General features: G+C 40.4%; 1 protein-coding gene across 1 annotated transcript; it reads left to right on the top strand.

Annotated features, from left to right (window-relative positions):
• Nucleotides 1–11937: 11937 nt before the first annotated feature.
• Dnajc19 (DnaJ heat shock protein family (Hsp40) member C19) lies at nt 11938–16054 on the top strand. The gene is made up of 6 exons (XM_028762828.1): nt 11938–12105; nt 13034–13085; nt 13160–13233; nt 14057–14136; nt 14595–14665; nt 15876–16054. The coding sequence occupies exons 1-6, from the start codon at nt 12103–12105 to the stop codon at nt 15944–15946; spliced, it is 351 nt and encodes a 116-aa protein (XP_028618661.1). The 5' UTR covers nt 11938–12102; the 3' UTR covers nt 15947–16054.
• Nucleotides 16055–16993: the final 939 nt, after the last annotated feature.

Here is a 16993-nt window from a genome sequence, read left to right as displayed (position 1 = left end):
TCCAGGGTCCCCTGCCCAGAGAATGGCACGGCCTGGAGGTCCCGTGGGTCTTCCCACATCAATTATCATAATTAGGGATTCCAAATGTCTTAGAGTTTTTATTGCTGTGACAAAAAACAAAACAAAAACACCATCACCAAAAGCAACTTGAGGGAAAAGAGTTTACCTCAGCTCATAGCTTGTAGTCCACCATCCAAAGAAGTCAGGACAGAAACTCAAGGCAAGAACCTAGAAACAGGTACTGCTGCAGAGGCCATGAAGGAATGATGCTTACTGACTTAGTCACAATAGCTTGCTCAGCCTAATTTCTTATAGCACCCAGTACCATGGGCCTAGGAGTGGTACTGCCCACAGAGTGCTGAGCACTCCCACGTTAACTAAGAAAATGCCCCACAGGCTTGCTTACAGGCCAATCTTGAGAGAATGCTTTCCCAATTGAGATTCTGTCTTCTCAAATGACTCTAGCCTATGTCAATTTGACATAAAAATCAGGCAGCACACCCAGAGACCTCTGTCAGCCCTTCCTGGCGATCCTAGGTCTGTCAAGCTGACCGTTAACTTCACATGGAACACTGCTGCTCTAAGGTCTCTCAGGTTTACTTTTGGAAATCCATTGTCTATTGTATACAACTAAGACAGGCCCAATTCTCAACAAGCATTCATGGGTCCAACATACTTAGAAGGAGAATAGAATAAATAGTATATTGGAAATAAATATATTTTGTGAACTTATTTCTCCATATAAACTAAATATGTTTATGACATGCTATATATCTGCATGGTCCCAAGATTACAGTTCAAGTACTTAAGCCAGAATTTAAGTAGTTTGACATCAGTTTTACCTCTTATGGGGTATGCCATTTTATATTTATAGATAAACTGAAAGAGATTAGTTAAACCACTGAATGATGATATTGCACTTTTAATTAAGCATGCCAATATAGAAGGTGGGTGTATGCTATGTATACCCCATATCTAAGTCAAAATCAAATGCAACTTTCAACAGGCAATTCAATTTTAACAAAACAATATCGCTCACTTTCTTAAATTGATATATATATATACTTCCTCTGCATAATATTTTCCTGGTTTTACATTTTATATTTAAATAGTTTTCCATTAATAAAAAGTTAACATCAAAACTCTATGACTGGAGTTGCTGGCTGAGCATATATATACAAGGCCCTGGGTTTTATCCTTGGCAGGGCTCAACTCAAAAACAGTTGTGTAATTATATCAAGTAATTCAATTTCTTTAAAGATTTATGGTGTGACTCTGCATTTGTTTGATAGGTGATGTCTAAAATATTTAAAGATTTGATGTTTTCTTTCCAGTCTGCCTCCTGGGAGGTCTGCAGTAATCAAAGACCCTGGTGAGAATTTTACCCAAATACCCCCACCAGCTGGGACATACACAGAGCCCAGCTAAAAGTTAGAAGATCCTGGACAGATGTCATCCAGATCCTAAGAGAACACAAATGCCAGCCCAGGCTACTACACCCAGCAAAGCTCTCAATCACCATAGATGGAGAAAATAAGATATTCCACGACAAAATCAAACTTAGTATGTTTCTACTATTCTGGCCCTACAGAGGATACTGGAAGGAAATTTTCAACAAAAGGAGGGTAACTACATCCAAGTAAACACAAGAAATTAACATTTCACAACAAACCCAAAAGAAGAGAATCATACACACATAATACTACCTCCAACAACAAAATTAACAGGAACTAACAATAATCTGTCTTTAATATCTCTCAATATCAATGAACTCAATTCCCCAATAAAAAGACACAGGTTAACAGAATGGATACATAAACAGGATCCAGCATTTTGCTGCATACAGGAAACACACGTCAGTGACAGACACTACCTCAGAGTAAAAGGCTGGAAAAAGTTTTCCAAGAAAATGGTCCCAAGAAACAAGCTGAAGTTGCCATTCTAATATCCAATAAAATAGAATTTCAACCAAAAGTTATCAAACAAGATGGGGAAGGACACTTCATATTCATTAAAGGAAAAATTCACCAAGATGAAATCTCAGTTCTGTGCATCTATGCCCCAAAAGCAAGGGCAATCACATTCATAAAAGAAACTTTATTAAAGCTCAAAGCACACATTGCACCTCGCACAATAATAGTGGGAGACTTCAATACTCCACTGTCACCAATGGTCATTGAAACAGAAACTAAATAGAACTAACAGTGGTACTAACAGAAGTTATGGACCAAATGGACCAAATATCCAAGTGGATATTAGCCAAAAAGTGCAGAATACCTAGGGTACAACCCACAGACCATAAAAAAGGCCCAAGCAAGGAGGCTTCAATCCCACTTAGAAGCAGGGAGAAAATAATCATGGGAGTCAGAGGGAGGGAGGCAGCTGGGTGAGAGAGGGGAGTGGAAGGGGAAAAGTGAAACAGAATCAGGTGTGGGGGTGGGGAACAAGAGAGAAGCCCAGAGGGCCAGGAGAAGGAGTGGGAATAAGCAGCCTTGGGAGGGAGGGGATGAGGGGTGGGGAGACCCTGTAGAAAGTACTAGAAACCCATGAGGTGACTCACAGGACTCAAAGGGGGTGATCTTAGCCAAAATGCCCAAAATTGGGCAGAGTGAACTAGAAGAGTCCACCTCTAGTAGATAGACAGGGCCCAAAGTGAAGGGACTGAGTTACTAACCCACAGTCAAAATTTCTGACTCAGAATTGTTCCTGTCTAAAAGAACTGCAGAGACAAAAACTGAGAAGAGACTCAAGGAAAGGCAGTCCAGTGACTGGCCCAACTTGGGATTCATCTCATGGGGCACACCCATGAGATGTGACACTTACTATGTTATATTTACAGACAGGAGCCTAGCATGGCTGTCCTCTGAAAGGCCCTACCAGCAGCAAACTGAGACTGACACAGATACTTAACACCCAACCACTGGACTGAAGACAGGAATCCCTATGGTTGAATTAGGGGAAGGATTAAAGACACTGAAGGGGAGGGTAACCCCATAAAAAGACCAGCAGTCTCCACTAACCCAGATCCCAAGGAACTCCCAGAGACTGAGCCACCAACCAGGAGCATAGGGCTGGTCTGAGGCCCTTGGCATGTATAGCAGAGATCTGCCTGGTCTGGCCTCAGTGTTCTTAATCCTTGAGAGACTTGAGACCCCAGGAAAGGGGAGGGCTAGTGGGGAGGAGGTGCAAAGCACCTTCTCGGAGGCAAGTAGGAGGAGGAATGGGATGAAGAACTGAGGAAGCGGGGACTGAAAGGGGGACAACAACTAGAATGTAAATAAATAAAATAATGTTTAAAAAGTAAAGCTTTGATGCTTTGATACATATTCATGTTGTTAAATGGTTGGTACCTCCAAGCTAATTGATGTATCACTTAGATCATTAAGTAACATGGCTACCACAAATGTGTTGAAAACACATGATTCACTCTCAAATTACTTACTTTTTTGTTGTGTGATAAAATACCATGACCAAGGTAACTTATAGCAGAAAGAACTTATTTGAGCTATGGTTCCATCGGGGTGGAGAAGCCTGGCAGTCAGCAGCCGGCGCGCCTGTGGATCTGAAAGCAAAGAGCTCAGGGCTTTGGTAGCAAACACAAAGCAGAGCAGAAGTAGGACAAGGCTTTCAGTTCTCAAATCTGGCCCCCGGTGACACTTCCTCCAGCAAGGGCAAGCCTTCTAAACCCCTTCAAACAGCACCACCAACTGTGGACTAAGTATTCAAATGCCGAAGACTACAAGGGACATGTCATTCAAACCACAGCTGTCTTAGCAAATACCCAGTATACTATATAGGATTGGAAGCCACAGTCACCAGAGTACACACTGCACTTACAGAACCTTTCCATCTTCTATAACTGAAACCACCCATCATCAGCATCTCCCCATGTCACCTACTCCCCATGTCAGCACCTGGGAATCACCATTCTACTCCCTGATTTTGGGACATTCATATCGTCTTGCCTATGGCTGACTTTACTCAAAATAATATCCTCAAGGGTCACCTACATCAAAACATGTAATTGGAATTCATTCAGCATTCATTTTTAAAAGTTAATGGTTCCTTTCTTTCTTCATCCCTCCTTCCTTCTTTCCCTATGTATGCATGTTTAGCCATTTAAATCTTCTTTGGAAAAATATTTACTCAGGTTCTTTGACTATTTTAAAATCAGGTGGGGCTGAAGAGATGGCTCAGCGGTTAAGAGCACTGACTGCTCTTCCAGAGGTCCTGAGTTCAAATCCCAGCAACCACATGGTGGCTCACAACCATCCGTAATGAGATTGGATGCCCTATTCTGGTGTGTCCGAAGACAGCGACAGTGTACTCATAAATAAAATAAATAAAAAAAAATTAAAAAAAAGAGAGAGAGAAAAAAATCAGGTTATTCTAGTGCAATAGTTGTTTGAGTTCCTTACACAGTTTAGATATTAGCTTCAGCTGGGCAGTGGTGGCCCACGCCTTTAATCCCAGCACTTGGGAGGCAGAGGCAGGCAGATTTCTGAGTTTGAGGCCAGCCTGGTCTACAGAGTGAGTTCCAGGACAGCCCAGGCTACACAGAGAAACCCTGTCTCAAACAAACAAACAAACAAACAAAAATTAGATATTAGCTTCTAAAAATAGTTCAGTTTTGCTGCTACAACAAAATACCATACATTGCATACTTTAAAGAAAATGAGTTCATTTAGCTCATTGTTTGTTTTAGACAATATCTGCTTTAAAAAGGCTGGCCCCAAACTCATAGCCATTTTTCTGCCTCCACATCCCAAATGTACCACCATGAAAAGCTAACTCATGGTTTTAGAAGTTGATAATTTACCAAGAAGCCACATCTGTTTAGCCATGTGGTTGATGACATCACAAAGATGGGAACAGGTACTAGTGAGATTCTATGATAAGAAGCTAGAGGAATCCAAAGGAATCCAGGAGCCAAGTTTGACAATGTTTTAGCAGCCCACTCTTGAGGAAATTAATCATAGCCCTTCCAAACTACATTAGTCCCCTGTGAGGATGGGTCACCAACAACTTAATTATCTTGTAATGATTTCCACTTCTTAGACATCCCACTGACTCTCAGCATTACCACACTGTAGACCAGTCTTACATCACATAAACCTTTGGGAACACAAACCATATCCAGACCATAACAAGCCTCAGCTATATGGCTTGCAGTCCTATTTCCATCCTTTATGCTTCTCTTCACTCTGCTGTTCATTGCTATGCAGAACATTGCACTTTAGTGTTATCCTATCTCTAGAAAGAATTGCTTTTGTTTCTGGAGTTTGGAGATCACATCTCAAGTATCACTGTTGAATTCAATGTCAAGGAGCGTTCCCTTTGCATTTCCTATAGTTTTGTATATCAGGGTTTTACCTCTGTTTTAATCACTTGTGAATCCAGTTTCTTTTACTATTCTCTGTAGACCCGGTTTCTTAGTCATGCATTTTTCTTATGGAAAGTTCTTATTTCTCCCTAATTCTGATGGATATTTTTGCTTAGTATAATAATCTGGGTTGATGTTGTAGTCTTTCAGAACTTGAAATATATCTTTCCAAACCCTTCCAGCTTTAAAGATTTCTGTTGGATAATAAGGTGTCATTCTAATTACAAGTGACTTAATCTTTCTCTCTTGCAGCTTTCAATACCCTTTCTTTAGTCTCTGTGTGTGTGTTTTTAAAATGCTTTAACTTAACTACATCATAGAGAATTTATTTTCTGGCTTTGTCTATTTGGTGTTCTATATGCTTACTGTACCTGAATGGGCCTTTCTTTCTCTAGGTTTGGGGAATTTTCTTCTATGATTTTACTGAAGATATTTTCTTTGTCTTCACTGTAGTATTCTTCTCCTTCTTCTATGGCCATCATTAGAAGGTTGGGTCTTTCCATGGTGTACCAAACATATCTCATGTTCCATTATTTTTGCTTTTGTTTTTTCATTGCTACATACAGACTGAACCAATTCCTCTGTCTTTCCATCCCTGACTATTTTTGTTACTAAATTGGTGAGACTTTCCCCTGTGAGTTTTATTTGTCTTGTTTTTTCAGTTTGGGTTTCCTTCAGCAATTTTAACTCTATTTTTATGTCTTGATTTTGACATATCATTTGTTTGTCTTTGATATTTCTGAGTTATTGTTGTTGTTGCTTTTTCATATTTACAACCATTTAAAAATTATTTTCCTGGAAATTATTTCATGTCATTTTTATTCAGGCCATTACTATATGATTTGCATTTCTTTTAGAGGAAACATGTTCTTTTTCTTTTTTATGTTGTTTTTATAGTTGTATTGGTATTTCTGCATCTAGAATTCACTGGTTTGGTTTTTCCTTCTTATTTGCTTATGTCACCTTTCTTCTATCAGCAGAGGTCTTTACATTGTTCAGGGAGGAGCCGATTCATAGCAGAGATGAGATTTCCACCCCCTCTGTCTGGCATTTAAAGCTAAGCCTCTATTTCCCATTTTATGCTTGTCACTTATAGTCTGGTGCCTTCAGCATCTTGGTCAAGGAGCATGGTATACATTTCTCCTGGCACTGTGGTCTAGTATATAGATGAGATGGATTAACTTGGGTGTCTGAATCAGGGAGCTGGCAGAGCTCTGGTTAGACCCAAAAGGGGGAAAATGGGCCAGGAGTAGACACTGGTCTCTGACAAGTAGCTAACTGGGCTTTGAGGCCAACTGAATGGTAGGATGTATAATAGGGCGAGGAGGCCTCCCTGGGTCTCTGGGCCACTTAGAAAGGCTGACATATTTTTACTTGTATGCGTGTGTGTGCGTGTGCGTGTGCGTGTGTGTGTGTGTGCTTGAGTGAGTGTGTGTTTATCTGTCATGTACGTGCAAGTAACCACTGTGGCCAAAAAAGGGCATTAGATTTTCCCTCAGCACCCTCCCCTTGGAACTGTTGCTTTTGGCCATGGTTAACAGAAAGCTCCATTCTCTGTTCAATCCCTGGACCCAGTTCTCTGTCTTGACTGCCTGATGCTTGCTGCCTACAAAGTGCAAACCCCTTACTGCAGGTAAGACAAGAAGTCAGTAGGCTTCTTGGGAAGTGTTCCTATCATTCAGGAGGACATCAACTCACTACAGTCTTACCTTTTCCAATAGAAGAAATTCAGGGCCAACATTGGGTCTTATGGCACTAAGCAGTACAGCACTGGAGGAGGAGATGTGTTTACCTCATTCAGTGTACCTGCAGATTTGTTCATTTTCTTCTCCCTTCTCACTCCCTCTTCTCCTTAGACTCCTTGGCTCGGACAGAAGAACTCTCATCCCTGAGTGACAATCAAAACTGGCATTCCTATGGGGACAGGGACTAAAGACTACTCTACTTTGCTGGCACCATTCCTGAGCTCTAATACAATCATGATTCCATTTCCATTTATCAAACTGTGGCTAACGAAAAACAACGTTTCTACAAAATTATCTTATTCAAAAAGACAGCTTAAGAATATACAGAAATTTTGCAGGCTATACTGGATCTCAGTGCTGGATTATTTATCTAGCATGGGTGAAGCTTTGCTTTCAACTGCCAAAAGAATAAGAAAGAAGGTGTCTTAGTTAGGGTTTTACTGCTGTGAACAGACACCATGACCAAGGCAACTCTTATAAGGACATTTAATTGGCCTGGCTTACAGATTCAGAGGTTCAGTCCATTGTCATCAAGGTGACAGCAGAGCAGCATCCAGGCAGGCATGGTGCAGGCAAAGCTGAGAGTTCTACATCTTCATCTGAAGGCTTCTCATGGAAGACTGGCTCCAAGGCAGCTAGGATGAGGGTCTTAAAGCCTGCACCTACGGTGCCATGCCTACTCCAAAAGGCCACAACTCCTAATAGTGCCACTACCTTGGCTAAGCGTATACAAACTATATTTTCTCTATAGAGAAAATGGAAGAAAAGTAGGTGAAGAGGAAGAGAAGAAATGGGGAAAAACAAAAGATGAAGAGGAAATAATAATAGTGGTTGAGATAAGACCTATTTCAACATATTCTTTTACAAATGAGAATTGGAGGCAGAAGAGACGCTTAGTCATCATAGTCTAATGTGTCATGGCAGCAGGAGCCTGCCAACCCAGCTCTCATCATTGAGTCCACTGAAAAGTATCAAGCCTATGGAAACCTCTCTATGACAGTGATGCTATTGTTCCTAAGTTGATTTCTGGGTGCTGTTCATGTCTCATTCTGTGAGTAAAATAATAATAATAATAACAAGGAGAAGGAGAAGAAGAAGAAGAAGAAGAAGAAGAAGAAGAACAAGAACAAGAACAAGAAGAAGAACAAGAAGAAGAACAAGAAGAACAAGAACAAGAACAAGAAGAAGAAGAAGAAGAAGAAGAACAAGAAGAAGAAGAAGAAGAAGAAGAAGAAGAAGAAGAACAACAACAACAACAACAACAACAACAACAAGAACAACAAGAACAACAACAAGAAGAAGCACATGGTGTTGGACCTACAGAATCAGATCTGAAGACTAGCAAAACTCTATCTGCTTGACCCCTAAAGTCAGCTGGCAGTATATCAACCATTAAAATCAGAGTTGTGTAAGGATGTAGACAGGTTGTGGCAAAGCTTAAATGTATTTAGGAGAAAAATTCAAATTTGAACTCATCCCCTTTGGAAGCTTTCCTTTAAGGAAACACAGAAAAGTCTCAGTGGCTATGGAAATCAAAACTGTGTCCTCAATAAGCTGGGGACAGAGTAGCAAGCAGTCACTGCCTCTGTATACCAATCAGGATTTTAAAGATATGCTTGGAATTCCACAGACTGGCTGTGGTACTGGAGCAAATAGTCAAGACCAAAGCAAAAGAATAATTCTCTTATGTAGCTCAAACAGGCTGCTGCCCATGACTTACATTTAAATGTAAATTTCAAAACTAATTACAATTTCCAAATATTCAAATATTCAGTTAGATGCACAATCAAAGAGAAATCTATGTAGTTCACTAAACTCTGTGTTTTATAAAAGTGAGTAAAGCATAGATCATCCTGCTGTGTGTGTCAGGGTGCATGTGCACTGTGGAGTCCCAGCCACATTCTGATTGGCCCTACGTCATAATCCAACCAGAGAACTGTGGTTTCTTCCTGGATTTGTCCCAAATGATCACAGAAAACCCAGAACCACTCCATTCCAAAAGAGGTTCCTATGCAGAAATAGGCCAGGCCAAAGGAGGGCAACTTCCCACTGTCATGTCCCTTGAGAGACATCTTAGGTCACCCTAACATCAGTGACACATCATTTTCTCAGAATCTCCTGGGCATTTTTTTTGTTTGTTTCAACTAAAGAAATATTATTCTCACGACCTGGCACAAATGTGAACCACAGCTTTGCAAAGCAGACTTAGAATCTGGCATTAAAGATGAGTCCTGGTTAGCATCACCTAGTCGACGGGGGACAGGTTTCTTAGATGCTATTTAACTTCTGTTATCACTTCTTTGCTGTAAACCAAACCAGTGATCAGTTGGAAATATTCAGTTAGCTGCTTCCATGAGATGACAACCTGCTTTCAGTAGTGGGAAAGCAAAACCGAGAGCAATTCTGACATATCACTATCACTCAGCCAGGCAAGACTAGTCAGAAATGGCCACAGGTGAAATGTTTTCTTTGAGAGGATAATTTTGTTTTCCTTTTTCCCTCATTTTTAAATTTTACAAGTTGCTCAGGAGAGAAACTATACCTACCAGTGCCCTGATTTTACATGTCCAGCCTCTAGAATTAAAAAATAAACAAACAAACCCAAAACATCTCTGTTGCATAAACATCTCTGCCTGTGGAAATTTTTTTTATGGTTATCCTAGAGAACAACAACAACGAAAGATGTCAGGCACTCACTAGAATTCTCCCCACAATGTGGATTCTGGAATCTCACCTAACATCTACCATCTTCACAAGCAGTGCTGGGGACACTACTCACGTGTACACAAAATGAAGGAGCCATTTGCCCAATGTTGAAGAGAAAAGGCAACTCACACTGGATCAAAGACTGAAAAGTACAAAATCCCTAAAAGAAAACCTAGGGCAAATTGTTCATGACATGGCTTTGCATGTGACTCAAAGGCTCATGTAAAAACAAAAAACAAAGGACGAAAACAGTCAGACAGTTAGACCTTATAAAAGCTTTAGAATGATGCACCTCAAAGCATGGTACCAGAAGAGTAAAAAGGCATCACATAGATGGGGAAAATAGTAGTATATCATATAACTGAGAAGCGAAACCCAAAATATGTAGAGAATGCCTGAATCTGAACAAATAAAAATCCCAACCCAAAATGGGCAATGGTAAAAGACTTGAATAGACATTTTTCTAAAGAGGCACATACATATTTATTAAGCATATAAAAAGGCACTCCACAGTATTAATCAGAAGACACTCAAGTCAAAGGTACAGTGAGTCACCACCTCATACTCATTAGGGTGACTACAATTCAGTAAAAACAGAGAGTATCATATGTGGGCAAGGATGTGGCTCGAGGCCCTCAGCCACCAGCTACCTTCCTTTGCAGAAATGAAACAGCAACTATATTGGTCACCTTTCCTTTGCTGTGGCAAAAATCACTGACTGAATTAACTCACATTGGAAATAAAACTGTTTGGCTCACAGTCCCAGAGCTGACAATCCATGGTCATCTGATTCCATTGTTTTTGGATGTGAGGTGAAGCAGAACTTTGGGGTGAGGGAACAGCAGAGATGAATAAAGACCAAGAAGCAAAGAAAGGGAGGAACTAGAGACAAGGAAGGACCTGATCTGCATAACTATGATTCAGCTAAGTCTCCATCATCTCCCAACCATCCACCAAGTCAAGACCCATAACTGATTAATTCACTTATCTTCTTAGAGCCCTTGTGATCCAGTTACCTTCCCAATCCCCTACCTCTAACACATCCCTGCCATGAGTTTTTAATAGACACACACACACACACACACACACACACACACACACACACGAATCCATACATGAGCCTGAGAGACAGTTGAGAGTCAAACCATAACAGCAAGTAAAAGTACAATTCTCACAGGATGCGTGGATTTCACTTCTGCCTACCTAGCCAAGAGAACGGAAACGAGCCTCAGTTTCCTTTCTGTGCATCCATGCCCACAGAAATGACATTCCCAACAACTCATGAGAGACAGAAAGATAAGCAAAATATGATACATTCACATAATGGTCTTCTGACTACAAAGGGTTCGAGAAGCTTGGAGAGGCAGCAAGCATAGACTGCCAAGATAGAATGAAACAGTGAGTCAGGAATTCATTGGCAAAGAATAGTTGGGTAAGCTGTCTTAGTTTCCAACTTCCCTTGAGATCACATATGGCTTCTATGGCTTCACAACATAGAGCCTTTATGCAGAAAGACAGCACTTAGTCACTTTCATTCTGGTCAAGTGCATTTGCCATCCTTGGGCCAACCAACCACATGCTGTGTTGTTTTAATTTAGTAAGTCAGGCTAAAACAGGAGAGGAAAAAATAAACAATGAATACACAGCAGGAGCTGAATTTTTAGCGAACAAATCCACACAACCCAAAGCAGACATCAGAAAAAAAAAATGAAAAAAAAAATTAAGACTGGAAAAAAATAATTTTCCATATAGTTTCTGATCTGTTTATAGATCTAACTACGTTCCAAGCCAGAAGAAGAAAGGTGTCTCTGCAGGCCACGAAGATCAGTCCTGTGGTTTCTTGACATCTATTGGCGACAGCCCAGGGTAGCAAAAATTTTACAGAAAACAAAATAGATGCTTCATCCGAAAAAACAACTCTACTTTCACAGGGTGGACGGAATAACCTATATAAAGCAAAGTTAGGGAGATAAGTTTTAGCGGGAAAACCTGTTTTAGGGCCGGGTATTAGACTTCGAAGTCGAGTCCAGGACAGAGGGCATGGCAAGCCCCGCCCGGTCGGACCTTTCAGTCAACCCGCGTTGCTGGGGCCCTTTTTGCAGCACTTTGTGCGACAGTCCGACGCACTTTACAGCGCCCCTGCCGTGTTGCGCGGCGCTGGTGGAAAGGGGCGGCAGTACTGACTCGACCACATCGTTCTACATGGGCGTCCTTGGCAGTGGGCTCGCGCTGGGATGAACGCGCGGTGCCGAGCCGCGGAGTGGAGTCATGGTGAGTGGTCGGCGCTTACGAGCTCCGAAAGGGCGCTGGCCGGCCTGGGTGGACGCGGAGACAGACCTTTGCTCCGGCCTCCGGTGGCTTCAGCCGACACCCACCATCTCTGCTTGCAGGCAAACGTTCGTGCCTCCTGGGAGGTCGGGCTGTTAGCCCACTGCCACCAGCACCGCACTCCTCCCCTCTTTACGGTGGAAATGCCTTATGGGAATCTTTCAGGGAGCCTTTGCAAGGACTGTTCCTAATCCAGCAGAAATCTTATTTTCACCGGTCTTGTTTAAATTAGAATGAGGTTCAAGTGTCTGCGGGTTAAAGTTCTCTTCGACGACTGAAAAATCACCCTCTTACTGTTGTGGGTGAAAATGACTTACCCTTTTCTTCTTGGTGAAAGTCCCATACCCTGACAATAAATTGTGGATAAAAATTGCAGTGGTTTTAATTTTTTTTTTTAAACAGAGTTTCACTTTGTAGTCCTTGGTTGTCCCAGAACGTACGGAAATTCACCTGCCAATGTCTCCCAAGTGCTGGGATTAAATGCAGGCCACCAATGTGAACGTCAATTTGCAGAGGTTTTAAAGGCACAGTATTTCTATCAGAAAAATGTTTCTTCCAGCAGGTCCGATGCTGCACTCTGTAAAGTAGCAGTTGCTTAGAAAGCTAATCGCAAATTTGTGGGCAGCCTGGGTAATTTAGCAAGACTCCACTCAGCATAAAAGTGTTGGGACTTTGACAAAGGCTGGAGTCCTAAGTGCCTTCCTAGCATGTGTGTCACACTAGGTTCTATCCCTAGTCCTGCCAAAAAAAAAAGGGGGGGGGGCAGGGAGAAGAACCCACCTTTCACCAAAATGAAGGTTGTAATGACTTTGGATGCAGAATAGGTAGCAATTAAGAGTAGTAAAGATTTATTCTTTTCTTCCATTACCAGGCCAGTACAGTGGTAGCAGTTGGATTGACCATTGCTGCTGCAGGATTTGCAGGTTTGTTTATGGTTTGGGGGTGGAAGAGAAGTAGAATGGTTATAATTTGCTTATTCTGTTGCTTTTGGTTTTAGGCCGTTATGTTTTACAAGCCATGAAGCATATGGAGCCTCAAGTAAAACAAGTTTTTCAGAGCCTACCAAAATCTGTAAGACAACCTTCTTGCTAACTAAATTGCCTGTATTTGAAGCCTGGAGCTTCCCTGCCATTTGAATCCAGGTCCATGAAGTTCAGTGGGAAGTTGTGAACCTTTCAGTGGTCCACACTAGGAATTGATTTTCACACGTGACAATTGAGGGTGGGTGACCTTCACAGGTTTAGTACTATGAGGGTGGTTAACAATGAACTTTACTACACATGCTGTTGACATTGTCTACCTTTCTTCCCTGTTTTGTCACATAGGATAGCATTGCAGTGATGTTAGATATAACTGCAAAGGTCATACCCCTGCCGTGATTAATAACAAATCTGAACTGAGTGTAATGCACAGAGCTGATACTACTCAGGACTTTGAGAGGCCATGTCTTGGATAACTGGGCAGGAGCATAAGACCTTGGTGTACATGATCTCTACTAAGGTTCTGATGGCATAATTTTTCCTATCATAAAATCTTATTTTAGTGGTTGCCTTGAATCTTGTAGATAAAAGATCCCCAGGTCATCTTTTGATAACTTTTGAAACTGCTATTTTATGGGGATCAAGTTTTTATTTGGAATATGGATGAGAATGGTTTCCATTTACTCATCCCCCATTGCCCTGCCCCCAATCTTACGCTCTCAAGACACTGTTCCAGTTTAGTTGCAAGAAATGGATGTTTAACACGTCTTAAAATAGTTGGCTACCACTTATCAAGCCAAAATGCCTTGGGAAGTACACTTGTAGTTCTCTGAAGTGTGCCATTTTCTTTACTGATTTAACCCACCTTCCATTCACTTCATTAATCTTCCCTTCCCATTCAATCTCTCTTTCAGGCCTTTAGTGGTGGGTACTATAGAGGTGGGTTTGAACCCAAGATGACAAAACGGGAAGCAGCATTAATACTAGGTGTAAGGTAAGATTCCTACTCAATTATGAGATGTAGGGTAAGGTAATTCCTATTAGTACCCGAGAACTGCAATTGAGAGTGAATTACTGAGGATAGTTGTCCAAAGACTTCATTGGTCAGTGGAGCTTGATGTCCCTTCCATGAACATCTTTAAGCGTAACATTCCTATTTAACTCACATATGTAACAGACTGTGACAGTCCTCAATGCTGTCTGGAGTCATCTACAGAAAAATTCTACTCTGTGGAAATTAAGTGTTGAATGAGGATTGTCTTGTCAACTACATTTTTCTTAAAAGCACTTTTGGTTCATAGAAAACAGTTTACATCTGTGTTTCAAATACAGCTTTTCATACTATTTTGCTGATGTACTAGTTTCTTAGTGTTTAATTTGGCCCTTCTGTATAGTTCATGTGATTTTTAAAGTAAACTAAAGCAACAAGTTATGTTTTCCTTTTCAAATTAGCCCTACTGCCAATAAAGGAAAGATCAGGGATGCTCACCGACGGATTATGCTCTTAAACCACCCAGACAAGGGTAAGTAACTTTTATTAATATGTTGGACTATTTATGGAATATGTAATTCTTGGTGTCATGTCTGTGTGTGTGAGCAGTCTCCTAGTTGTCCACATATGGTGACATTCTCTGCAGTGACACCTTGTCTCACCAAAACAAAGGTATAATGAACAATGTAAGAACTTTCATGATTTGGCAGTAATAAACATTAATACTATTTTTAGGTTGTGTTTATGATAGAATGTCTTCCAATAATGGAGGTTACAAGTACTACTAGATATTTTGGTTGGTTTGAGGACATCTTGCTATGTATCAGAGGTTGGCCTAAACCTATGACCACCCTGCCTCATCCCCAAAAGTGGGGCTTAAAAAGATATACACCCCAACTTTTATTGTGGCCTATTCTTTTGAGTTTTGTATTACTTTTGTTTAGATTCATGAATAACCAAGTCTAAATTTTAATTAAGGAAAACTTAAGGGGCCTCCTTATTTATTATGGTGTGGACACTAGTAACAAATTACCTATTTGGAAACCTATGAGCTGTATTTGCTTTTGATAGACTTCAAAGAAGCTTTAACTGGTAAAAACAGATTCCTTGAGCAGACTACAAAAATCTGTTGTCATGCACAACTGTTTTTGCTTGTAGAAAAAGGGTACTGACAAATAGGAAAACTGTTTAATATGTGACTTCACAGTGTAAGGAATTTAGCTTGCATTACTCGAGGAGCGAGGTATTCTGTTCTGAATGGCAGAGTCCAATACACACATTCTATCGGGATCCTCCTGATGACCTCTCTCTGATAGGTTAGGACCACACTGCTCACATTAGGAAACAGCAAATCTAGAGGACATTAGAAAGGATCAGCAAATATTGGGAGGAAAACTGAACCATTAAAGCATGCAATGCAGATAGTCTTTCAACATAAGCTTAGAAGCTTGTGGGAAGAACAGTGGATTGTGTCCACATATGTAGTATGAGTAGGTAAGTGTATGTGGGAGGGGCCAAATCCTATTTTAGACTTTATGGTAAACTTTTGTGTGAAAATACCTCATTTCTCATTTTTCTGATATTTTGCCTTGTAATTTTGTGACCTATTTAAAGTATCATAGTTGCTTTTTAGAAAATGAAAGATACCATTTCTGTTACATCCTGGGATCCTTGAAATGCTTTTGACAAGACTTAGAATCTGTGCTCTAAACTGTGTCTCCCTCATCCCCTTTTTTCTATAGGAGGATCTCCTTATATAGCAGCCAAAATCAATGAAGCTAAAGACTTACTAGAAGGACAAGCTAAAAAATAAAGCAATCTGATGAATTTTAAGTCCACTAGTCTACTTATGAGCATGTTTTGTAATAAAATGCCTCAGAGCATGGGTTATACTCATGAAAATTGCTTGGCAAAAGCTGAATCAGTGTCTTGGTATATTTTGTTCAAATTTGAGGATTTCAAGACTATAGTTATCAGGAATTATGATTACAGACACACAACATCAGACTATAAATGCTGTTCATTACTGACTTACCAAAGAAATTTGGCACTTGTTATTTTTCAGGGCTAAGGCCTTGCTCTGAGAATACCACTCTACAGTCAATTGAGACAGAGAACATTAACTACTGAAAGAGGGATTCTTACCTTTGGGAGGTAACACTAAAGTACAACTGGCCCAGGTACTTGAACACTGTACTTTAGGCATTTTCACTGGGCAGTTCAGATTCTGATACATTATAAAAAAAATTTAAAAGAAACAGTCAATTATTATAGCTCTGGCTGTCTTGCAACTTGCTTTATAGACCATTCTGGCCTTGAACTCAAGAGATCCACTTGTCTCTGGCATCACACCCAGCTACATTAAAATTGTAATAGAAACCTTTCAGTGTATAGGTCTTGTTAATTTCGTTATTAAATAAGTTGTTCCTTTGTTTTGATTCAGTTATGACCAAGCTTATTTGTGAATGTAAAATTCTCTCAATTTTAAAACTTGAGAGCAAACTTTAACACATACCTTTAATCACAGCAGTTAAGTGCTTTTGATTTTCAACCTCAACTGTTAACATTTTACATACTATAAGCCACCCAATTTAGTTTGAAGGCCAATATTAAAAGTATGTAATGACCTGTATAAACCAGGAGGTAAAATCCCTAGCCAGTGGTCCCTGAAGCATTTAACCTGTCAGCACTTTAGACTGTGTGGACTTTCAGCTAATGAGAGGCCTTGCAGAGGTCATCAAAGTGTTTTAAATTGTCCAAGGTCACTCACACTTGTGTAAAATTCTTCAAGTTTGAGATGAAAACTATAGATTCTATAGATTTTATAGAAACTATAGATTTTATGTATCATTAACTCTCT

Source organism: Grammomys surdaster, unplaced genomic scaffold (assembly GCF_004785775.1).
Source record: "Grammomys surdaster isolate TR1022 unplaced genomic scaffold, NIH_TR_1.0 62, whole genome shotgun sequence".
Taxonomy (NCBI): domain Eukaryota; kingdom Metazoa; phylum Chordata; class Mammalia; order Rodentia; family Muridae; genus Grammomys; species Grammomys surdaster.
This window is presented reverse-complemented; position numbering and strand designations above follow the sequence as displayed.